Raw genomic sequence first — 25238 nt, forward strand, 5'->3', positions numbered from 1 at the left:
TGCATTTAGGCGGCTGTGGCTCAGAGCCAGCGTCTTGTTATCGGAAGGTTGTTGGTTCAATTCCCTTGGTCTGCATGTCGAAGTGTCCTTGGGCAAGATGCTGAACCCCAAACTGCTCCTGATGTGCTGGTCGGCACCTTTCATGGCAGCCACCACCATCAGTGTATGAATGTATGAATTACTGTAAGACGCTTTGGACAAGTGTAGCAGTGTCTGCTAAATGTCAATTTAAGGGGGATATTAGTGTTATTAACTGTCTTAATTTTTTACATTGTTCCCTTTTCCAAATACATTACCTCTCGACTGTCAGAAAAAATAAAAAGGCACTGAATATATATCATTTGGTGTGCATAGATTATTGGTAAAGTGCAAATAGTGTTTAAAAAGCTTTACAATGCAATTTCCCTGTTTGTTTGCGACTTGACCCAGTCCTTGAAGCATGTAGAAGAAAACAAATCAAGTCGGTCACTGCTGTTTGTTTATCTTGATTCTGATCTTAAGTCCATCTCTGGTAACAGTCCTGTTTCATCTTTCCCCGGTTTGCTCCTCCATCACGCATTTCTGATGATCCAACAGCAAACAATCCATCCACTGGAATTTTCTTCAGCTGCTTGGCTGTAATTCCTCAGCTGCCCTAGCTGGGGGCAGTGTTTCAGATCAGCTCTACTTCTCATCCACCACAATGATTTCTTCAGGGATCTTTTCCTCTGAGTCGGAGCGCTCTGACAGCTTGTCCAGGTACTCCATGTCGGCGAAGCGCTCGGCAACACACTGGGCTGTCAGACGGGCCTCTGGATCGTGGTCCCAGCACTCGTCTATGGAGCCGCACACCAGCTGGATGCCCTGCAGGGGGGACGGGGGAGCACAGACATGATCAATCAATAGTGCTGACTTGGGGTGCAAGACTGACTGTGGCAGTACATCATCACCTCAAGATGAATCCATAAAGGTTCATGTGTGGTTATATGTCTGTCTGAGCCTGTGTACGGTTGTGTTTTCTAGGAGTGGACACAAGCAGTCTAATACAAATGTCTACGAAAAATCCTGCATTCATGGTTATAATGTTTAATCTTTGTTCAAACTTTGGGGGGAATGGTGACGACAACCACCACCACCACTACTAGTACTACTACTACTACTGATAACGATGTTGGGATTATCAGCAGGCTACAGACAGCGCTTGATTTTGCTTTTATCTGAACGTCACTTTTGAACAACTGTGTATCAAGTCATCAGCATGCTTGTGAGTTTAAGACAAACAAAACAGGGACCCAATCAATCAAAAAATAAAAAGGGAGGCCATTAGAGGTCAGAGCCTCCACAAGGTACTTCTACTAAATCTGTCAAGATACCTACTGTATCTTAATTTACAGATGCAATGACAGCCATTTATCTCTTCATTTCACTGGATGCCCATTAGAATTGTTCTGCAGTCCACAGAAACCGTTCATGATGACATTAATGCTTCGACGTGTATGTTTTAAACAGTTAATGCAGATGGCATTAACAGCTTTAATTTAAGGACATCGATGTACTGGAGGACTCTAGTTTTGACATTAGGTCAAGGGATCAACACTTCTCGTTACCGGTACGTAACAAATTCAGATTTTCAGTAGTTATGAAACAGAGGTGTCAAATGTTTGAACGAGCTGAAGGTATTTATAGACGATGAGAAGGAGTAGGAGGCAGACAAACTTTTAATTGCTGATTGTTTCAGTGTGGCAAGAAGGGGCAACAATACTAAGTGCTGAACAAAAGAACAACAGGATGACTCTGCATCTGCGACTCTGACCTATAAACTGCATCTCAAACATCGCTGTGGTCATTTTGGTTCCCAGTTCTTTTCTTTCTAGAACTCCTGAAAGTGTTTGGTGGAAAACTTTTGTGGTGCATTTTGTAGGTTAACAGATACTTTTCAATTTGTTTAATTTTAAAAAGGATAGTGTACATTAATCAACATCAGTGGAGACACAACTAGAAAAACAGCAAAATGCATTAGTACAGCATGAATGATGGAGTTTTATTTATCCACTTAATATTTGATAGTGTTTTTTTGATGTATTTTATTAATGAAGGGTTTTTATTTGTGTATTTTATCTAATTTCTGTATTTTATTTATGATATGCTTCCCTGGCTGCTCAGTTCGTCTTCTTTATTGATTGCTTTCTGTGCGTTTCAAAGTCAAAGTAATTGATTTATGGTAAAGTTGCAACAGGGACAGGACAGAAAAGACGCTGGAGGAAATAAATCAAAAATACGATATTACAAATCTGAGAATCTATAAACAACCTAGAGTTAATTTATAAAAACATCAGCGCATTAATGTGTGCATATCTTTAAACTTGTTTTTAGTTTGGTTTTTAAACATCACTAAAAAAATCGTGAAGTTAGAACATCAGCAGCTGCAAGGTTTTTTCACACAGCAGCAGGCAGCATGTATGTGTGTTGCCTCTTACTGTGTGGTTGATCCAGCTGTTGGGGATCTCAGGTCTTCCTCTGTCTCGGAGAACGCTGTCCTTCATGCTCTCCACGCACGGATTTTCTCTCAGGTTCCCGAAAGGTGGCTCGTACTCTTTCACCTCTGAACAACAACAACGAGAATACAGAAAAGTACAGAAAAAATTAGGCCGTGACCTCTTTAAACTTTTGGAGCTTTTTGTTGTTTTGTACATGAAATGCGGTTTGAATTTGCGTCTACTGAAAGCTCTGTTGAACAGATAGGAGAGATCAGATGGCAGTGCCCCACAGCGCTCACATCAACAACACCTCTCAAAGGATTCACTGTGCGCTCTAAATTAAAACTGCAGGTTGCAAACTTTAAATAGCACCGAAGCAGCACAAGCAGCTAAAGAACCCTGTGCTGCTGATAGAGGGGCCGGCGGGGAGATTTGCCGACGAGAAACACTTATTATTATCACATTTTAACCCTCAGCGCCAAGGAGCTTAAAGCATCTCACCAACGCAGCTCCGGCTTTGTGTCAGCTCTCTTACACGAGCGAGTCCAGGATGCCTGTCAAAGGCATTTTACCAGTTGAGTTTACTTAGGGAGAGGATTTCAAAGCGTCGGCGTGCAGGATATAGCGTGGAAACTGTGGGTCAAGAGTTTCCACAGATACTTTATCTTGCAGGAATTCATGCATCCTCGGATGAAGACAACAAATCACATTCCGGTGTGCTTTGAAGCGTCGAGTTTCAGTGAAATCCATCGGGATTAAGAAGCACATGACTGTGCGAGGAATGCTGAAGTAAATAATTAGCTCGAGTGGATTTTCAATGATTAAAAAGATGACCAGGAGAAGAGAAATAAGACAGACACAGAAAACAGACACAATTTTCCTCTGCTAGGCTGCTTCAAAAACTTTAAATCAACTGTCATTGTTGACTGTTATTGAACAGAATGATCCCTCTCATCCACCTGTTATAAGTCTACAGAAAGACAGATGTGTTTACGCTGCATTGTTATTGCAATTTTCAGCTTTAACTACAAGCCTGCACTCGACAGCTCTGTATGTTCGGCTCATTTCACAGTCTGGGTTGTTGCACAATGATGTCAAGTGACTGTGTTTACTCAAGAAGCCGGAGTCGTACCAATTACAGTAGGAACGATGACTAAACGACTTAAAATGAGGATCTTAATGAAAAACAAATACTGTGATGTGTCAGACGAGGACACTCTCGCTACAAGAGGCTGCTTGTTATAAGTCCACCATAGCGTAGAGGTATTTGTCTTTATTTGGGTACTATATTTACATTCTTTTGTTGTCAAATCTGTTTCAGTTGTTTCTGCAGTTATTATTTCTCCTAAGCGTGCAGCTCTGATACAAACCCAAAGCTGGACTCACACAAACAATCCACCTCCTTACTGCCTGCGTAATAAGCTGTTGCTATTATACTGTATATTTGGTTCCAAATACACACAAGACTGCAAAAATAAATTGAATGAAAGGCACAGTGCCGACTTGTCCTGCTCTTTCCTGTCCGTAAATCTGTCCCACAGTGTTTACGCGACTGGAACAAAGCAGGACCAGCAGGAGTCGGTGAGCTCTGCAGTCACCCGGCCCGTCACGAGGCCAACATGTCTCTGCAGGTGAACAGCCACATCATGCAGGTGATTACCATCAGTGTTGGATTACTTCCAAACTGCTTCATTTGAAAGTAACATGTTACTTTACAGTAATCGTGTTTATGCAGAGTAATGAGTTACACTACTTGTACGTTACGTTCACAAAATAACTGCAAAAGAACGATTCACTCGTCTTATAGTTAGATAGTTTTAATGTTTATACTTATTTATTGTAATATACTATTTATTGTTTTATCATAACCCTTTATTATTTTTCGTCTTTATTTAATGTAGATATTTTACTGTTTATCATTATTATTATCATATTTTTTTTTCATTTTATTAACACCTATGTGTAATGTTTGATTTTTATCCTTATGGTTGTTTTTATTGCTTGTTTTTACCTTTTATTATGTATCATTTCTTATTTTCACCTGGGCCTTGACAAAAGTTAAAACATTTATATGATTATTAGCAGCTTTGAGCTAGCTTGAACAGCTCTGACCAGGTTGTGAATCATCTATAAACACAACTTATTTTCTAGTGGTAATGTGCAACTGGACATAGTAACTGGAATAATATTACTGCAAATTCTATTATAAAAAAAACATTATCAATCCGCTGCTGTTTATACAGTATATAAAAATGACAGAAAGTCTACAGCTGTTTGTGTAATTTTCATGCAGTTTACTCCAATCAATAATTTACCAGTTTGTAGGATGAAATAAATCACGGTTACAAATTTCACTCTTTCAAAACTTGTTAAAAGGAAGCTCACAGGAAGTTTTGAAGCCTGCAGACAGGAATTGAAGGCTTCTGGGAGTAAGACTACAGCAAACCAATGACTCTTTCCAAAGGCAGAAACTTTCAGTTTTTTCCTTTGGCAAGTAGAGTCCCTCTGCTTTGGTACTTTAGTTTTAACACTGCCCCACCCAAACAACATTTAAGAGAAAAGGTGACGGATCTCTTTTTGTTTTGACAGGTCCAAGGGATAGAACAACTGCAAATCCACTACATAAACTGTTAGGCAAACATGTTTATGTGTTCAAACAATGTATGAATCATACTGCTGAGCACTTTGCAGTGTAAACAACAGACTGTATTGCAGGATGGAAAGATTGGCCAATCCTGCCCTAAAAAGGAAAGACGTTTTTTCCAGGCAAACCTTAAATTAAACTGGAACTAGTAAAAGCTATTGAAAACACAACACAGTGGGGGAGCAGGAATGCTGCGGTTTGCAAAAGTCACACACTGACTTCATATTGACAAGATTCCTGCGAGCAAGTTCAGCAGGGTAACAATGAGGAACTTTATGCTGCTCCTATGACAGCTGACAAGAAGTGATGGGAGTTTTGCAATGCTAGCACATATTTCATCCTTAATATCTATTTTTCAAGCCAGTTGTTGGGCAAGTTTGGGAGTCTGCAGCCAGTTAAACTTAGCTACAGAGTGAGGACACTTCTCAATCTCTATCACCCTTCAGGAGCTTTGTGATGTACTGTCATGACAGTCATGTTACAGTCAGTAATGGCCTCTTTCAGGGACTCTCCAAGTGTTGCTCTTCAATCATCCCAACTAGATATAGCCCTGTCATTCATTAACCTTTTTACTTGTTTTGATTAGGAGCACACATTTGTGCAGGTGGGTGAACTGGCCAAAATATACCATCACTAGGCGTGGGACGAGGTTAAAATTTCATGTCACGATTCTTGTTCTTGTTCATGTAAAAGATCTTGAAAGTTCAAAAAGGTCAACATCCGCAACAATAGAAGCTCCTAAGAAAAATACTGCTCCTGAAATACCTCATCAGTAGTCCCGCCTTTAATTTGGTGAAATTCTGACATTTGGTGAAATTCTGACAACACATCCCCATCAACAGCTAGAAAGTAAAAATTGATTTAGCACAGTGGCTTTGTTGCCGTCAGCGGTGCTGGCTCAGGTGTGTGTGAGCTGACCAATCAGAGACTGGGTTTTTCAGAAGGGGGGACTTTAAAAGAGACAGGAGCTATTTCAGACAGAGGGGGAATACATTACTGCTGCACTGGACAGTACGTGAAACGGATGTTTTCTTTGAGCATTAAAGTAAAATAAAATGATTAACCTGAAAATGAGCGTAATATGTCTCCTTTAACCTTATACTTTTTTAAGAAACAAACATTTGTATTGCATCACAGATAGAGCATGCATCTTTAATAAGGTAAAGTCACACTGCATAAATAATAAACATCTACCTGGAATCCCCAGTATTTCCACACATCCATTTTAACTTTATTTGGATACAATAGGCAAGGTGAGCCTTTAGCCATGGTGACAGGTTCAGGATTTTGGAATGACTGGAAAGCTGCTGGCTCCCCTTTGTGGCAAATCAATAAGTCAATATAGCACTGTAAGTTACTGAGCTAGACAAGGTGCACCCTCTATCCACAATCTGAATTGCAAGTATCATCCATAGCTGCATTTCATATTTTGTTTGATATCATTATTATGCTCCACTTCCAAGATAACATTTTTGTCTAATTGTGCACAACAAGCATGAATACTGAAGAAACAGAACACAAGCCATGTCACCTACACACATAAATGATTCAGAACAACAGATCTGCACAAAGTTTCGACATTTACTGGGAAATAAATGAGTCATGTGATCACAATAACACTGTCTATTTCCCCAAATCTGTCTGAATCAGGCACAAAAACTTTGACTAATCCACTCCCAGTTGCCTCCGCTGGTTCTTGTTAGGCTGCGGTGGCTGCGACATTTGTTTGTGTTCCTCACAGGTTGTTAAAGTCATTTAGTACAGATGTATGCATGTGCATGACACGTTAGCAGAGCTTAATTCTGGACACATGTCACTAAATTACCCCAGAGGTTTACCCCATCATTAACTATAGCCTATACGTGCCCTAACCTTCACCTAACCCCATTAAAAGGAGACCAAAAACTATTTCAGGGAAACCAAATTGGGTACATTTTACCCCAACTGATCCATAATCAAGTGGTTTGAAATCTAAAATGTGTCCCCAAATGTGGACCCCACACACAAATACACACACATTGTACCATTGTGCCCTTCAGGCCTGGAGGAGTTGATGGTCTGACATCTGGATAGCAGCTGCCCTAACCTCTTCTCCTTTCCAGTCTAGCCCAACCTCTCCCCTCCAGGGACCGAAGGCATTTCTCCGTCTGCAGCTCCACATTCAACACCACTCCACCATTATACCCCTACGTAGCCCCACCCGCCTGAGGAACGCCCTCGTAGTCTTTCCAAGCCCTAAATCTGGACCGGCTAAATTATACAGGAGAGACATTTCAGGGAATAGAGGCAGAGATAAAGAGGTCTGAGCCTTGAATCCCGCTTTTCCGTCTCTCGGAGGTGTGTTGATCTCTCTGTTACCCTCTCACTTTAACTCTTCCTCTGTCTTAATAGTCTTGGAAGATAAAGAAAGCAAAACGATGGCTCATGGCTGTCTGACTGTGGCTGTCGACAGACGGCTGTGTTCTCCTCGCCTGGCAGATCTCAGATCAGACCTCGGCCTCAGGAAACTGTGACAGAGGAGCTATGTGGCTGTCTGCCACTGAGACGCAGAGCACTGATCAGACATCTGTCTCCCACAGACACACACACAGGCAGGTGGCAAGAGAGACAAGAAAGACAAGAGGAAACCAGAGCTTCACCCCTGTCATTATAACGATGCCCTGGGATGTGTCACTTTGAATTTCTGTGTGTGAGCACACGTGTTTCATATTTTGTCTCTAGTGAGGTGAGCACTCAGGGTGTCATTAGTGACTCACCGACCTCCAGGGACAGCATGGCAACTTCAGGAAAAACAAGAGACTGGCAGCGTGAAAGCATGAAACTCTTTGAGTGCACTCTGTAAACACATCAGCCTTACTCACATGGAGCTCTGATTCCCGAATCAATACCAGATTTCTGCCAGCACGCTATCTGGAGGGAGACTTTTTGGCCACAAGTGAAGCAAAACCAAATTACTGCAACTCATTTATGCAGCTTATTCTTTCCACCGTCCTCAGGGTTTAAGCAGGTAGGAGGCTGGCTGTGTTTGTACAAGGTTTTCACCTTTCAGCCTGAGAGCGTCTCCTTGGCCTTAATCAACTACAGATTTCACCCTTCTGCCCATCTCGGAGAGTTGCCAAGTCTAGAGAATGTGGGAGATATAGAGAAATCTTGAAAACTATTCCAGCTGCTTCCATCTAAAGCCTCTATTCTGGTCCTGGGAAGCCCTCCGCTTCCCCTCTCCCCAGTAAATCTATGCTAGCCTGTCCTCCCTGTCTGTCTCTGCCGGCAAGAGTAAAGCTGGATTGCTGTCTACAGAGTTACAGTTCAGTGGGAGAGTAATTAACTGCTGCCTCACCTGCCTGAGGGTAGGAAGGAAAAAGACAGACAGAAAGAAGGGGGTAGATGAACTGAGCTGAAAGTTTAGATGGAGAGGATGACAGAGTTTCTGTGCAAGAATAGTCAGAAAAATGTGTTTAAACTGGCTCTAAAATAACGTTTGCTGCCTTGTTCAGAGTTTCTGTGTTTGTCGAAATCTAAATGAATGCAAAGTGAAGGAATGAAGCAGAAATGAACGGAATGATGGAGGAGGATGAGTGGGATGAATCGAGCTGTTGTCCCTCTAATCCCTCGAGAGGAAACCAAGCGAGGCCACAAAAACCTTCATCCAGGGAGCCTGTGTTCATTTAGTCCGTCTCTACCAACATGTATCCCGTCTGCGCTCCTCTCGTGAGACATTAGCCCGCAAAACATCCTCATCCAAAAAGGAGACATCCATACTCGCAGCTCCACTCTGAGAACAGCACGTCTCGGGGACTGCGCTCTTTGCAAAACAGGAAATAGTCTATTTTCTTTTCAAAAGGTGTACCCGCGGGGCGCACATATTCTTGCTGTTGGGAAGGAAAAGCAAAGGGGATTGTGGGTCACTCAGCCATGTTTTTTTCTTGAGAGGACTCTCGGGCAGCATAACTGAATGATACACTTCAAGGAGGCCCCCTGGGAGGATCACGGGGGCAAAACAGGAAAGTGCTAAAGTAGAGGTGTTCATGCCCAAACCCGGCTTTCAATCACTGGTCTGACACAATGGAGACAGGAGCAGTCAGAGAAACAAGCGGCACCACAGAGACACTAAAAGGAAGTGAAAACAAACAACCCGAGCGTCGACATGAAATACGGCTCTGTGGTTTGCCTTCAGATAATCACTCAGTTCTGTTATTTGCACATATCCTGGCCTTGTTTTTGCTGCAGAATGACAAACACAAGTAACGGCGCATTAGGAAAGTGAAGGCTGATCCTTGAGACTTCCGCAAGATGAATTGTGCTTCAGATTTTGTTCCCACAGTGATTAATGGGTCGTGGACGGCGCACACATAAGTCCTGTCATGCGGTGTGACACATCCAGTAAGTGGACCCAAGGTGGTCACTGCGCTCCTAATTGGTGAAGTCGTCAATGTGACGGTGTATTCCTCAGAGGTCAAGCGAGCTAGGGAGGCGATTTTTCTCTTTTACAGTATTTCTGGGGATATTTACACAGGCCGCAGAGGGAATTTCATCAATCAGTGCTTATATTGATTTCCTTTACACTCAGAAGCCCAGGCTAATCTCTAATTTAACAGGGAAAATGTGGTTACCTCCATTATAAACTACAGTAAAGGTCACAAATGATGTCTACTGTGTGTACAGTGGGAGCACCGGGCATCATGTTTAAAGAAGGCATCCGTTATAGACTAGGGGTGGGTGATCAGGCCAAAAAATAATGTCACAACCCATGATCTAATTGACGACTTAATTTGGCCAATCAATCACAATACTGTATTAAAGATAATTTTTCTTCGGCACAACTCTCCATCCACCATGCTTCTAGCTAATGTTCGATATTTACAACATATTACCTAAGAGCAGAGACGTAATTCAATGCAATCAGATATCAGTGCAGATCTGCTGGGTCAATAAGGTAATGTAAAGTTTGGGAACAGATAAATTCACTTTGGCACAAGCCGACAGCAGTGTGTCAAATCTGAAGTATTTTGGGAGATTTTACTTATTAATTTTTCCGATTAACTATTGATTTCAAGCCTAATTTTTCACTTTACGTTAAATAGCTTGACCTAAAAAGGCAAAATGTTTTGACTGAGTTCTGACATCTCTTGGTCTGACTTTTAGATGAACATGACATTTTTTGGAATGAAACTAAAAAACAAGCAAACATTTTTGACAGCAGCTTCCATCAAAAGCTGCTGCATCAGCCTTCAAATTCAAATATTGATCTAGCATTGAGTAAATTCTCTCACTGGGGGATCACAGCAGCTCCTTTGCAAAACCAAATCATGTGATTGTGATCTCAGGCCAAAACAGCTCTTCATCTTCATGTGTGTTGATCTTACCTCCAATTGCGTCACACCTGGAGATGATCTCCCACAGTACGAGAGCCATGGAGTAAACATCAGCCTGTTTGAAGGACTCAATGTTTTCTAAGTTGATTCTCGACTCCAGCACCTCTGGGGCCATGTACCTGGCTGTGCCCACCTAAGAAAAAACAGAGAAAAACATGTAATTAAAGTCCTTGACACCACAGATGATGTATAATATTGTTTTATATTGCGTAAACTGGGTGCAACATTTAAGGGGAGCTGCACAATTAAGTACATTTTTTAAAAACCTTTTCACGACTAAACGCAAGTTGTTTAGCAGACAATCTTGGCAGTAGGAGTTAATCAAGTGACAGGTGGTAATTTTGTGTGGTAGTCAGAACTCACATCACAGTTATCTGAATTTAATAACGTTTGATGTGTAATATAATTGGATAAAACAAAGGAAGCTCTGAGCTCAACACGTCGCTTGTGTTCACATATTTACCACCTCGGAAAATCTGTGTTCACCGGCGCCTCCTCCATCGCGTCGGGGGCATTACAATGCATTAGGTGTGCTGCGCAGCAAAGGGTGAAGCCTATTACATCAGCGTAATGAGTCCATTAAGAATCAATCGGGCCTGTTTGTCTTGTGAGTGTAATAAAAGGACAACCTCAGAACACTTACAACACCACTTCTATCAGCATTAGCCATCTGGGGACAATAAATAGAGGGTGTCAAATATTAAGAGATGGTGTCCCTGAGAGATGAGGATCAGAAATGAAAAGTTTGATTGATAGCAGTGATCTTTTCAGGGTCTGATAAATATCTTCGGAGAAATATATGGCCGGGCATGAAATGGTCTGTGTCTGGAGTGCCAGCAAAATTTATAGCATGAGAGTATTTTTATTTATATAGATATATATATATAAATTTCCTTTTTTGAATCTCTGAGGGGATCAGAAGTCAAGTAAAACCAAATAAAATGTAGGATTATGAGGCATTACCTGCCCACTGTTGGCCAGCTCATCCACAGACAGACTGTTGTCCAGGCGAAGGGCGAGGCCAAAGTCACACAGGACGCAGGTCAGGTCATTTTTCACGAGTATGTTGGAGCTCTTAATGTCCCTGTGCGCGATGGGCACCTTGTAGCGACCGCAGGTGGTGTGGTCGCTGTGAAGGTGCGCCACTCCACGCGATAGCGATCCCCCGAGCATCCACAGGTCATGCCAGCTCACAATGTGGTGAATCAAGTACTCTTGGAGGTTCCCTCTCGGATGGTAGGCTGTGATCAACCAGTACTGTCTTTGCACTTTCCTCTCCTCCGCTGTCAGGAAGTGGAGCACATTTTCGTGCCTCAAGTCTGCATCTGAGAAGATTTCCTTCTCATTCTTCCAAGAGGCGTACTCCTCGTACGTGAAGATCTTAATGGCCACTGTCTCAAAGCCCTGCTCCTCGCTGACTGAGGAGCCCTGCTTCAGCTTGGCTTTGTAGACTTCTGCAAAGCGTCCTTTTCCGACCAGCACATCCAGCTCAATGGGCAGCAGCTCTGTGTTGTGGTTGAGGTTGTTGGCGTGCGTGGAGCTACTGTCTGAACCTTCGTCGTCTATCATTATGGCGTGAGCGTCGCTGAAGTCCAGCGGAGGCCCCCTCTTACGTCTTGAGCTGGCCTGCCGCTGGCGGTAGACCCGATAACAGTAGAAGGAAGTTATGACGACGACGGCCATAACCAGCAGAGGCACCAGGCTCACTAAGATGACCGCCACCACCTGGGAGTCCATGTCTGGGGGGGGCAAAGGTCAGAGGATCAAGATGATGAGGATGAAGATGCACACATTTATATAACTGAGTTTACAGCTGTGATACTGTAATTAATATTTGTATGTAATGTGACGGTGTCAGTTGTATAGACAATCTGACACAACTCTGCAGGTCTCCTCAGCTCTAAGAAGAGATTTAGCATCTTACAGTTTTTTAGGTTTCACAACAACTTTATGGTTTGAGTCACTTCCACAGCTCCCAACAATCTTATATCCAAATGCAACAGGCAGTTGTTTTCAGCAAAAATGCTCTGAACCAAGTGGAGTTATTAGCTGCTTAAAGGGACAAGTTAACCCAAGAAGATCGATTTGAAAAGACACTCTTTACACCCTTGACGGGTGTTTAAGCTTGTGCACCTGCTTCAGACGGGGTTGTGCACGCCGCTTTTAGCTGAGCAGCTAAAGTGAAAATTGTGGCTTTAAAAAAGGTGTAAATAACTTATTTTTAATTAAAATGGGCTTCTAGAGATTTCAGTTGTACCTGACAAGCTGTATGAAGCCATTTTAAGTTTTTTTTTGGTTGTTTTTTGTACACTTTAAATGAAGTCCCCATCTACTTCAGTTGTTTGGAAAAATGCTTTCTTGCAGTGAAACTCTGGATGAACTTATCTTTTAAGCAGCAGGAGCTGATGTAGCCCAAACAGACCTAAAAGTAGAGTAAATATTGAGCATAAGATTCATCAGATCATAGGAAACATGACTCCAGATGTATGCCAATAAATGGCTACTCTGCGTCTTGCTGGTTGTGTAAACATGCCACGTGTTTGCAATTTCAACTTTGCAGAGTGCTAATATTTCAGTGTTGTTGTTTTTCAATCCCAAGCGGACAGAAACTGGTAATGCAGGTTAAAAAATGAATTCTTGATCTTGGAAACAGCAGTTTTCAAAGTAAAAGTGAAGTTAGCCCAGATGTTAAGGAACTGCAGATTACATAAACAAAACATCTACAATGAGTCGGTCTAAAAAGTGGTAGATTTCATCACTCTCCTGGGTATTAGCCTCTTCTCTGTGCGACCACGACATAATTCCTTTTTTAAACACTGTGTTTTTCCACTTGTGCTTTTTAATGGTATAATCATAAAACAATTTGTCCGCCACAATAAAAACAAAAATAAATTCAAAATTCCGTCTCAGCAGATCAGCATCTGTCTCAAGAGTAAAGTAATATTCTCAGAACAGCAGAGGAACCTGACCCGTCCCTGTGGAATGTCTATAAGCATCAGAAAGCTAAAGTTAGCGTCTGGGCCACAAAGGCAATCTGCTCCAAACCCTGACCCAGTCAACCACATATTGTGTCTCTTTATAGTGTATGTCTGATTCTTATAATTTAGGACGTGGTGTGTCTGGGAGCTGCTACGGTTTTGGCAAACAGTGAAAGTTTATACTTGTGCTGTGTTTATGGACCGGTTTTTGAAGCTGCAGTCATAAAAGAAGACCTATAAAAACTATATCACCAGACACAATATAATAAAGAAGAGATCCCCAATTGGTCCACGGTTTGATGAGTTCTAAATTTAATCATTTATACAGTCTAGATGCCACAAAAATTTCCTCATCTTTTTCCATTATAAAATGACCATCTTCAACAGGTCCCTACTTTTACATCTAGTTGCAATTTCTTTGAGTTTCAAAAGCAGAAATATGCTCAAAATGTCCACAATTTGCTGATAGGAAACTCAATTTGGAGGCAAGTGTGGATGTGAGGAGCAGAGTTGGGTTGAAAAAAGGGAGGAGGACGGATAACTGCCCCGTCAAGCCTTCTGTGTTCCCTCCAATTTTTTTCTAAACAGGAAACCACATGTCTGAAATCCTCAACATGGCCCCAACCAGTTTGTTTTTATTTTCATAGACTGAGAAGCTATTTCTCACAACAAACCTGTCACTGTGCCGCCCTGGCTCGCTCAGCTTTGGCCCAAACCCCCCATTTAAAATATGAAATACTGAAGGTTTAGGAGTAAAATGGTTTGGTGAGTGGCAAAAATTGTGAATTATAGTGTGTCTTAATGTTAAATTTCAGGGGATTTTGGGTGTTGTGCCCACACTTGTGGGTGAAAACCACCCAGCAGATGGGTTTGTTTTGATCCAGTGACCCAACTATAATATAAAAATAATACCAACATTGGTTTCAAAACACCCCATTGGTACTGTGTAAAATTAACCCCGGTCTGCTTTGATGCTAAATTAACCTCAGACTGGGTCAATGTTTAAACCCGTTATTTGTAGTACATTGAATTGTTTTTGTTGTTTAACTAAACAGCTTTTTTGCTTTAACTTAATCATTCCGAAGTAAATTCTGAGTGGCTGTAAAAAAAAAAACCCAAGCACGTACAGATTGGCTCCCTACAAGCCTTGTGTTCACTACACTATTCAGTCTGCCACACACAGAAATACTTGTGGGGGGGAAAGTTGAAAAGTCGTCTATTTTTAAGCATTAACCAGAAGATATCTAAACCTCCATGACCAAAGCAAATCGTGTGCTGGTTCTGGGCTTGTGCTAGTGCCAGTTTGGAGTTGGTTGGTTCCACCTGTGAACCTTTTAAGAAATGGTTTGCTGTTCCATGTGCATGAGAGCCACCGTAGAGTCACGTCATTCAGTCACAGTATATGTCTCTATGGCAGACGACATGGACTCTTTGCAAGTGTCGCTCCTGGCTTTGAATGCCTACATAGGCATCCAAACATGTCTGGTCCTTGGGCCGTTGCTTCAATTTGGCGCTTTTGGTGAAAATCTTTTATTTATTATTGCACGGATAATTCAGAACATGCTACACTAGTTTTGGCTTTCAGAAATGGGGGTCATAAGCAGTTTTAGCTGGTCCTTGGTTGTGATAACTATGCCCCCAGCTCCTGACATAAGTGGTTGTTTGTTCTAGACCAGCAAAGTGAGTTTTCCTGACTGGGAGCCAGTTCTTTGGCTGTCTAAATGCACATGACTGGTTCCAGAGTAGGCACTGGCTCCAAACCAGCACATGAACCACGTTGGTTGATAACTAGTAAAGTAAATAGTCTCTAATAATCCCTTCATGAAAAGAAATGGTTCAGGAAATGTCTTTATGGATTTGATACAACTTCTCTCTGATACATACCACTGAAAAGTTTGAAAAATTCTGGGAAAACTGGAAATCTTATTTGAATCTGAAGGGAAAGTGATTTCCCTACTGAATACCTATTTTGTTTATGGAAATGTTTTTTCCCCTTATGTGCCAAGGTAAACAGAATGGATGTGAGGTTATGAATGTTTTTTAAATGAATCAAAGTCATGAATCATGAGGACCTATACGATGTCAAAGGACAAACATGGGCATGAAGGACTCACTGAAACTAATACAGCAATGCAACAGAGCTTCTTTTCATTTCCTGTTTTACACCATGTTGAGCATTTCACTTGTCCGTTGGTTCTGAAAAGTTAAAATAAAAATAATTCCTTTTTTTCTTCTTCTCGTTATTATGACTTATTAGTGTAGTATCACAACCTTTTTTTGTTCTGTGGTTGTATTTCTGAAAGCATGATTAAAAACACCATTAGCCATCCACGGCACAATTGGGCGGAAAGAGGGTTTTCTGTTGCCATGGTGAGGCTGAGGTATTCAAGCTGGTATGTGACAAACAACTCAGTATTTCCTCTAACTTCAGTAATGGCCTTGAGATGTTTCTGAAGTGTCATAAATGGATCTTTCAGTTATGGGGAAAAAATAAAGACGCTAAGTGAAAGCTCAATCAGGAAAGTGCTTTCTACAAAGGAACAGTCTGACTAATAAAGCAAGAGGTAGTTTCCCCTAAATTCCCTGTTATTGTTGCCCTGTTGTTCTCAATTTTGCCGGGCCTCCATCATTACAACACTTTCTCATGTTAGTCTCTGAGAAGCTACAGACATTCTCGAGAGTAAGAGAATGTATTTCCATTACGTGGTTTGCACTGTGCAGATGCTTTCAATTTGGCTCTCGGTGCAGAGCCAGGTCTCGGAAATGTACCTCAGTGTTATTACTGCCTGGATGCTGTAGTCAAAATACATCTGATTCCAGAGCTCAGTGTTGTAACTGAAGTCTACAAGCCAAACCTGTTTGTAATCATGTATATGGAGAGAATTACAGCTCTGGCGTGTTTGTATCCATGCATGACGCTGTACATGACAAGCTGATAAAAACTACTGGTGTAATGTTATTAGGCTGACCATGACTATGATGTCACCGTGTTGTGTTTAACGGATATAAGAACCACTTTTACGTGCATAAAACAGAGCTGCAATGATTAATTGATGAGTTGTTGAAAATGTAATTAATGTTTCTTTATTCCTCTATTAGAGTAATGACTTTGACACGACACGAGTACGTTGGCTAATGCTTTGGGAACCCTGATTGACAATTTTTGGCTGAAACCAGCTGCAAGCTTGTTTAGGTTCATCATGTGAGCAACCAGTTTAGTGTTTTGAACATTAACCTGGTTGGTATTTTGAAATTCGGGCAAATGCCAGGTGAATTTTGTTACCTTTAGATAGAGCAAAGCTAGCAGCTTCACATGTTCCCTCTTTTATGCTATGCTAAACTAAACAGCATATTTCTCAAAACATAGAATTACTCTGTTTACGTCAGGTGGAACAGAATGTATTGACATTGCATGTCATGTAACATACAACCTATGACTGTTGTAGTACATGATTATTGCATCTTGACAGATTACCACTATGTATCATTTGAAAAGCACTCAAAAATCATAATGGAGAAAAGAAAGGGTGAAAACTGTGTGTTGACTTACATGTGTTGAAGAAGATGTTCTCGTTGCACTCGTCCTCGGAGCAGGAGCAGATGAAGAACTGTGAGCCCATGCCCTTTCTCTCTTTCATTTCACACTTGCTGTTGTTGTAATCGTCCAGGACCAAGCCGTACAGCTTCTGAGCTGGGTTATGGCAGACTGTATCAAAGGTGATGTTGTCATCCTTCTTCCTCCTTGGAAAGAGAAAACGGGGACAGAAAAAAACAGCTGTTTACTGGATTATGTTTGATTTGTGGTCTTAGGACTATTTTGCCATTGAAGTCTCCTTTTTAGAGATCAGTGTTATCATGTAACAAGGCAATGATGGCAGATGCAGTTTCCAGACGTACAGTGATAAAGTAGTAACTGTAGATGGCAAATGCGTCTCTTTCAGCGGTCCACAGTCTCAGCATTATGCAAATGACTGCAATACAGAAGTCAGACTTACAAACTGTGAGATTCTGAAACAGAATTACAAACAGGAAACAAGGAAAACCCTGAACCCGCACAAATATACATATTCAAATTTCTCTTCCCCGCTGAGCAGCGTTACGAGAAACATTTTTAAAGAGGCGCTGCTGTCCATTTCTGCTGACCTCAGCTCATGGCAGGCCCGCAACATTGCTAATATAATGAGAACCGCAGTGCAGCCTTGAGCTCTTAACACCAACACAAATCAGCTTCCTGCTGCTTCTCACATTCAGAGTCAGACTCGATGCCGATGGGGGGGGGGTGAGGCGCCCGTGTGCTGTCATAATCCGGTCAACTGTCTTCGGCAACTGCTGACTGACAAAGCGTTCAAAGGAAAGGTCGCGTCAGGGCTTCTGGGAAGAAACAATTCCCGATCTGATTAATAAGAAAAATCTCGTGCCCCCGTGTCCTCACATTAGGTGGTACTGAATATCTTTATTTTTGTATTCGAAGCTTCTTTTGAGGTTTTCAGCTGTCTGCTATTTTGTGATGTCATCACCATGATAAGAAATCCTTGAACAAAATCCTGAAAATGAATGCAGTGACGTGTCAAATTAAATGGTGAATGGGTGAAGCCCCTAGTGAATGCAGACACATATTATTATTATTATTATTATTGTTATTATAATTATAAAACAAAGCAATTGTAAATTAAGTATGGGTGCAAGAGCGAGGCACCAATAAGGATCTCAAGTAATAATAATGTAATGTCTTATAACCTAAAAGAGCGTTTAGGGTTGTGGTAAATACCCTCATCCTCCCATAAGTCAAGAATGAAAATGGCTGAATCCAGCTGCAAGCTTGTTTAGGTTCATCATGTTAGCAACCAGTTTAGTGTTTTGAACATTAACCTGGTTGGTATTTTGAAATTCGGGTAAATGCCAGGTGAGTGCCAGCAAGTATTTAACTGTAAAACCTATACAGCTGAAATAGATTTATTGTTATTGTTATTGATTTATGGTATAATGTTAGTACAATGACACTCTGAGTTGGCGGCTCTGTTTGTGCCAGCTTTGTTACTTTTGACGTAGGTGTGTGCTTCCCTTCGTGGGGAGTTTTTGACTGCACGCACACAGCCATCACCAGTGCTAACTTTGCGTTGACAATGAGCTTCATAATGGTGACGTCCCCGCTGTCACAGCTCCAGCTATCATCCGCAGAGCAGAGAGGATGTGGGCTGATGACGCGATACGTAGGAGAAAACGATACAGTGAGTACGTCATCAGTGCCTTTCTGAAAAGTTTGGAGGTTTCCAACTCAAAGCGCTCCGGGAAAACAACAAACTCTCTCTTCTCAGTGAAAACAATTTCAAAACAAAAAAAGGCTTTATGGGCCCTAATTCTAGAATTTGTACAATACTACAACCTGATCTTTATCTGGAATTGTGCTGAAATTCAGGGTTTAAAGGTAATGAATTACAAAGATGTCAATGTTATGAGTGAAGCTACAAACTCCCCAGTACAGCTCTATGTGTCTGTACATGTGTGGGGCTTTTCCACACACATGTGCTGCCTCGCCTCAACTCAGTTTGACTCAGCTGCTATAAATACTCTTCCCCCGTGAAGTATTGTGGTGGGACAGCTGCTAACAAAGCCCCTGCTAATTCTGTGTTATACACATTTCATTTCCTATAAATTCTTTACAATAAAAGTCCTGTTATTTAGTCGCTACTGACTCCATGACTGTGGAGCAGCAAAAACAGGGAATGGTTCGACTCGTCGTGGCGAGTGGAGAAGTCCCAGTAGTGTGACCTAAATAACTCAATCATTGATCTATGTCATAACTTTTGCTTTAATTTATACACACATATGATCTGAACACCCAGCCACCGTGTTTGGATGTGGGGACACTTACCAGATACTGACGCACACATCGTGTATGTCGGGGCAGATGGACGTGATTTCACACCCCACCTTGCAGCTCCCTTTACCCACGCAGCTGGTCGCACGCACATCGCAGAACTTGCACAGTCTTTTTGGCTTCATTATGTAGGCCTCTGGAAATAGAGAGGAGAAGTGAGAAAGATAAAAACAGTGATTTTGGGAACAAAAAAAGGTTCAGTGCAGTCCATAAAAACAGACAGCAAATAGACTCAATTAGTGGCATTTGACATTAAAATGACAAACAAACTAGTCAGAAATGCAAAAACACTTCCATGATGATCATTAACAGGGTTATTTATTAGCATGAAAGGCAATAAAAACTTTAAATAGATTAAAAGGATGGGAGTATTTTGGAATGTGCCAATAAGTCGGAGCAGATATTCAACAAAACCACATGAAAAATCCAAACTATTCCGTCCGATTTTTTTCTCTGTGAAGTCTGAACAATAAGAGCAGCCCACAGTGGTATCCACCTCCTTTGGTCTTGTTCAGACTTGACTTTGCCGGCAGGCAGACCCATATCAGTGAGACAGACAGGATTGTGTGATGAGTGCCTGTGGGTTTGATAATCATCTAAGGAGACAACTGCGAGACAGACAAGAACAACAAACAAAGAGAACACGGAGGCATCTCCTCGCTGGGAAGGCTCTAATTTGTCAAGCCGATGAGTCGGCTCCCCATACAGAGAGGTGTTGTGCCAACTTGGTTCATGAATATAAAAAAAAAAAAGTAAAAAGAAAGAAAATATGGAGGGCGACGTTGCGTTTCAGTGTCTGTGAATATTTGGAGAGAGGCAGAAATGTGTGTGCATGTGTGTACGTGTTTGATGTATTCGTGCAGAAATTCTCCGACTGCTGTCTGCAGGTTGTCCTTGTATTGAGGCGGTTCATGATAAAAATCAGACAGGCAGCGTGCCTCTGTTTGGCATGGAAAGTTAAAATGGAGCATCAAGGAAGGTGAATAATCTCTCCTCTAGAGCTGTAATGATTACTTAATTCATTTATTTATCTATCCAAGAAAATGCATTGGCAAATATTTTGAGCAAAGACATCAAACATTTGCTGGTTCCAGCTTCTGAAATGTAAAGATGTGTTGCTTTTCGTTGTCATAAATGACTGTAAATTATGAGTCTTTGGGTTTTAGACGGTCTGTTGGACAAACGAAGCAATTTGAAGACTCCATGTTAGGCTCTGGGAAATTGTGATGAGCGTTTTTCAATAATCTGTGACTTTTTTATAGGATTATATGATTAATTGATTACTTGAAAAATGAAAACAAACTTAAGTTACAGCCCTATGCACCTCTCCTCTCTGATTTTCCTCTCCCTAAAAGGCAGCACTTCCCACCACTTAAACGTACAAGTGGAAAGTGGATCTTGTGGCTTTAAGAGTTGGAAACAATCCTAAAAAAGGAGATTCCAAATTTCCCAGGACCGGCAGTTCAGGAAAGAATGTGTCATACAGACAATCCCACATGACTTTCCTACTGCTTGATGAGTCTGTACGAGTGTGTACACACACCGATGATGACTCACGTGGTACAACGAAGATAAAAATGAGGCCAGGTCTACTGAGCAAACACAGGGAGAGAGAGACATTTCCTCGTGACAGACTCCTCAAGACTTTTTGCAATAATGCAAAATGACAGATAAACTGATCCCAGCGTAATCATGAATACAGAGGAAATAAAAAAAAAACAAAAACACGTGACACTGTCTGCTACTGTAAAACCACCCAACCACACTTCAGCTATATGCCGTCTCCACGTGCACAGGAAGCACCTGTTCTCAGCCGCCGCATTCACAACACGAGGCCAAACCGAGTGAGATACTGGGTTCTGTTCTCACACTTACTGTAAGTTTAAAGACCCCCCCCCCCCCCCCACCCCCGAGGAAGTCTCGTAAACAGACGTGTGACATATCTGAGGCGATAACAGCCTGACTGAAGATCTGATCACATGACCTCAAAATTTAGTCGGGGAAGTGAAAGTAGACCTCAGTGAAAAGGTTTGTTCAATAACGTGTTTGCCTCTGACTTCACGCCGACTTGAGAAAAAAGGTGCTGTGTGTGTGTGTTTGCGTGCTCCGAGCCAGCCACAAAAAGCCTACTGTGTCATTTCAGCTAAATCTGAAGGGTGGAGTTTGAACCTGCGGTTTTGCAGCAACAGAAACACTGTACGAAAGAGCAGCAAAAAATCTACAGGGACGATACGTCAACTTCTCGCTGAGAGCCCCAGTGAGATACTGTAACATGAAGCTGGCAGGATATTGCAGGCAGATAATGCTTCCTGGCCCTCGTCTTAAAGGAAACGTTCCCCCAGAAAGGAAAATTTTGTCGTTGTCCAGTCACAGGAAGGTTGGGTGGAGTTTGCATCATCCACAAAACATTACCGGGACTTTACAGGAAAACACTGTTACAGCACTCGCCTAAAAAAAACAAACTGCAGTAGATGGGCAATTGTTTTGGCTCCATATAGCTCCAATCTCTGGATGAGGACCCAAGACCCAAAACCAACTGGAAAAAAGACATTATTTACACCCTTTTAAAAGACGAAATCTTCACCGTAGCTGATATGAGCTGAATTCAAGTCCCAGAGATCCCAAATTGATTTGAAAAGAAGTTATGAACACAATCGAGCTCCTGCATCCAACTTAAGACGCTGTGCAGGCTTTTAGTTTAGCAGCGACAGTGAAGATATCAGTTTTAAAAGGGATGTAAACAACATCTTTTCTGAGCCAGTTTTGGAATCTCGAGCCGTCCGGACACTTGTATCACTCCGGAAGAGCTCTATACGGAGCGATTTTATACTTTATTTTGGTTGTCCCCATCTTTTTCAGAGAACTCCGCAATTACGTTTTTTAGTGTGAAGCTCCAGAAAAGTTTGGCGTACCACGAAAACGTGTGAGCAGACAGCGACTGCACTGTACTTTTTTGGGAGCGAATGCATCCCTTTAAATTGAGACAGTCCTGAATGCAAACACATCCAAATGCCAATCCTCCAGACTAAACTACTTGACAGAGTGATGCGAAGCTCTTCCCGGCAGGCTGACGAGGTGTTTTGAAGTGAATCAGCTCTGATGGAGGGGGGTGGGGGTGGATAGTGAGTCCATGCCTGACTGCTGCTGCTGCTGCTGGTGGTGGTGGGAGGAAGGTGGTTGAGCCGGAGTAATTATATCATTAGAGCAACTCCTCTGAAAAGAGCATGTCATTTAAACCCAGGAGGCAGGCCATGGAAAGGGATGAATGGTAGTAATTGTCACCCAGGGCTTCATATAATTGCAGATAGGAGGGAGGGGGGAGGATTTTGGGAGGGGGGGATTAGGAGCAGTCAGAACCACTTGGTGCCAGCGAGACTTGATGAAGGTAAAAACCCCCCTGTCTTCCTCAAGGTTCACATCAAAGATGGAAGATAAGCCATTTTAAAAAGGAGGGGGGTTCGAGCAGGTGATGCCCTCCTGTGAGAGCGTAAACAGCGATTAATTGACGTCTCAAGGGGGAAAAAAAAGGGCAGGATGGGTAATAATGGTGCTCGCGTGGAAGAGGGCTCGTGAGATGAGTGAGGCTGAATAACGTGCGCACTCGGGCATTTCCTGGTGTTTTTTAAATTAAAAGCGACGTCATTTTTTGGGGAGAAATATAGTTTGTGCTCCAGAAAGAGTTTTACGGCTCTCCGGGTAAAGCTTCCTCGTCTAATCTTTTCTGTAGCAAACTTAAAAAAAAAAAAAAAAAAATGAAGTTGAGAAAAGTTGAAAAGACTCACCCGCCTCCTCGAGCACGATACTACCAAAGAGTATCGCTCCACACCAGAAAGCGGAAAACCGAAGTAGCTCCATTGAGAAACGGCCTGAAAACTCCTCTCTTTCTCATTAAATTTACCGAAAAAGACCAGACAAACCGGGGGGTTAACGTATCCAGACACCGGTTGCGGACTTCGCTCTGTCCGCCTGTTGCTCCCCCCCCCCGCCTTCTCTCTTCTCTCTTCTTCAAAAAAACGCCTTCACAGCTCCGGGTAGAAGACGCAGAGTAAACACAGCAGGCAGGACTTGCCCTATATGCACTTTTCATGAAACAGGAAATCTTCAGAAGGGGTTGGACACTTTTTTTCTTCTTTCTTTTTCTTCTTCTTCTTCTTCTTCTTCTTCTTCTTCTTCTTCTGCTCCTCAGGCGTGCTCATGTGGCTTGGTCCTGAAGCATGTCATTAAAGAGGCTGAGACCCGGCAGAGCAGGACTTGAAATGACATGTCTCCAAAATAGCTCAACCAGAAGCTTCACCTTTTTGTACAAGTGCAACATGCAAACAGTTCTGATTTACTTCAAAAGCGGTCACACCTTTTTTTTTATTTTTAAAGGTCTTTATTCGGAGCTGTCAACACCACTAAGTCTGATACACTGAACTCATTTAAGTGTCCGTTTTAACATTTCTTTTTCCGCCTCATGTTTTTCTGAGGGGGGATTGACATTAGAAGTGTCACAGTCGCTCCGTATCTCACAGCGTTGGGGTTTTTATTGAAGACACACCGAGGTTAAGTCCACTCCGACGCCTATAAATTACCAGACTATTGCGGGGGCCCTTTCGGCGACATGTGTTTTTTTTTTTTTTTTCGCCCCACATACTCAAGGCGTGATGTCAGGTTTCAGTCCTGACCCCTGTGACCCCAGAGCTGAAAACTCAACCCACACAGGACGTCTACTCCTTCTTACGCCATCGCTTCACTGAGCTGTATTAACAGCCCTTGTGTTTGCCTTTGTCTGAAACTGTGAGTAGAGTGCACAACTACTCTTTCTAACCTCAGAGCCTGCCTTAAAACCATCATGTTTTAAGCTGTGTTCAGTATTGAACTAATCCAGTGATTGGTGTATTTTAAAGTCACGTTATGTAACTTTTGGACCTTAAAATAACAGTTTCAACCTCATGTTGATGGCACAGTGTCTTATAAAAGGGGGGAATGGTGTCTCTGTGCTGTGTAACTTGTGTGAGAGGGTTGGATCCCAGAGTCACACTAGTTCATTCCAACTCACAAGTTTCCAACATTGTTATGATGTAATGAGTTGTGTTTGTAGTTAGCACCTACATCTGACAAACTGTCACAGACCTGGGATTTGTATTCACAACAGTGGTGTTGCACTCACAGACTGTGGGGGGCGCCAAATCGCACAATATGCCAATTCTAACACAATGTTACTTTAAAGGGCTGGATCACCCCAAAACCAAAACTATCTATTTGCTTCCCCTACATTTGTTGTTTTCATGTGAGTTGCAGAGTTTTGGATTGTCAGTCTTCTCTTCCATGGAACTAGACTGCGCTCATCTCATAGCGCCAATAAAAAACATTTGGAAGCTCAACAACAAACTCACAACAAAACAAGAAATCATGACCCACTTAAGGACCCGTGTCCATGTTTCTTTCTGCTGGAAATGCGCTGGCTGTTTGCTCAGCAGTGCTGAGATGAAGCGTTTGTGTGCTGAGAGAAAAAAAACACTGCACGTACGTTAATATCTTGACAGCCAGCGCTGTATGATCGACACTGGCCCTTTGAGGTTTCCTATCAGAGACATCAGAGCAAGGAGGACGTGGGTGCATGACATGATCCTTAGGAGATGTAAAATACAGTGAACGTTATCGCTGAGGCCAGAGCGACTGTGACGTCACTAGCACCTTTTTGAAAAGTTGAGAGCTCTTCAATTTGAAGCTCTCGGAGCAACCAAACAAGAAAGGCAGAGGGCTCTGAAAAAAGACGCTGGACGCTGTACCTTTTCTCTGGGCACACGCTCCTCATCGGGAACAATTGAAAAAAGATGCTGCTGCTTGCTGAAAAACACCATATGGATACAGGTTCTAAGATAATCTACAAACCTTGTTGTGAGCAGTTTAATGAAGGAAGTATTT

At 42.2% G+C, this 25238-nt stretch overlaps 1 protein-coding gene across 2 annotated transcripts in view; it reads right to left on the reverse strand.

Moving 5' to 3' along the window:
• Positions 1 to 301: 301 nt before the first annotated feature.
• LOC115579180 (TGF-beta receptor type-2) overlaps positions 302 to 25238 on the reverse strand; it is a 35968-nt gene continuing 11031 nt past the window's right edge. The window contains exons 1-7 of one of the 2 annotated variants that reach the window (XM_030412718.1): positions 23111 to 23464; positions 19323 to 19464; positions 17001 to 17191; positions 11436 to 12211; positions 10464 to 10605; positions 2457 to 2581; positions 302 to 843 (exon numbers count right to left, since the gene is read on the reverse strand). In XM_030412718.1, the coding sequence (XP_030268578.1) occupies positions 664 to 843; positions 2457 to 2581; positions 10464 to 10605; positions 11436 to 12211; positions 17001 to 17191; positions 19323 to 19464; positions 23111 to 23183 (1629 nt within the window). In that variant the 5' untranslated portion in view covers positions 23184 to 23464 and the 3' untranslated portion in view covers positions 302 to 663. Of the gene's footprint in view, positions 844 to 2456; positions 2582 to 10463; positions 10606 to 11435; positions 12212 to 17000; positions 17192 to 19322; positions 19465 to 23110; positions 23465 to 25238 lie in introns of those variants that run through there. The other variant, XM_030412719.1, reaches the window with a different exon arrangement.

The sequence above is a fragment of the Sparus aurata genome, chromosome 3 (assembly GCF_900880675.1).
Source record: "Sparus aurata chromosome 3, fSpaAur1.1, whole genome shotgun sequence".
In the NCBI taxonomy this organism is placed as follows: Eukaryota; Metazoa; Chordata; class Actinopteri; order Spariformes; family Sparidae; genus Sparus; species Sparus aurata.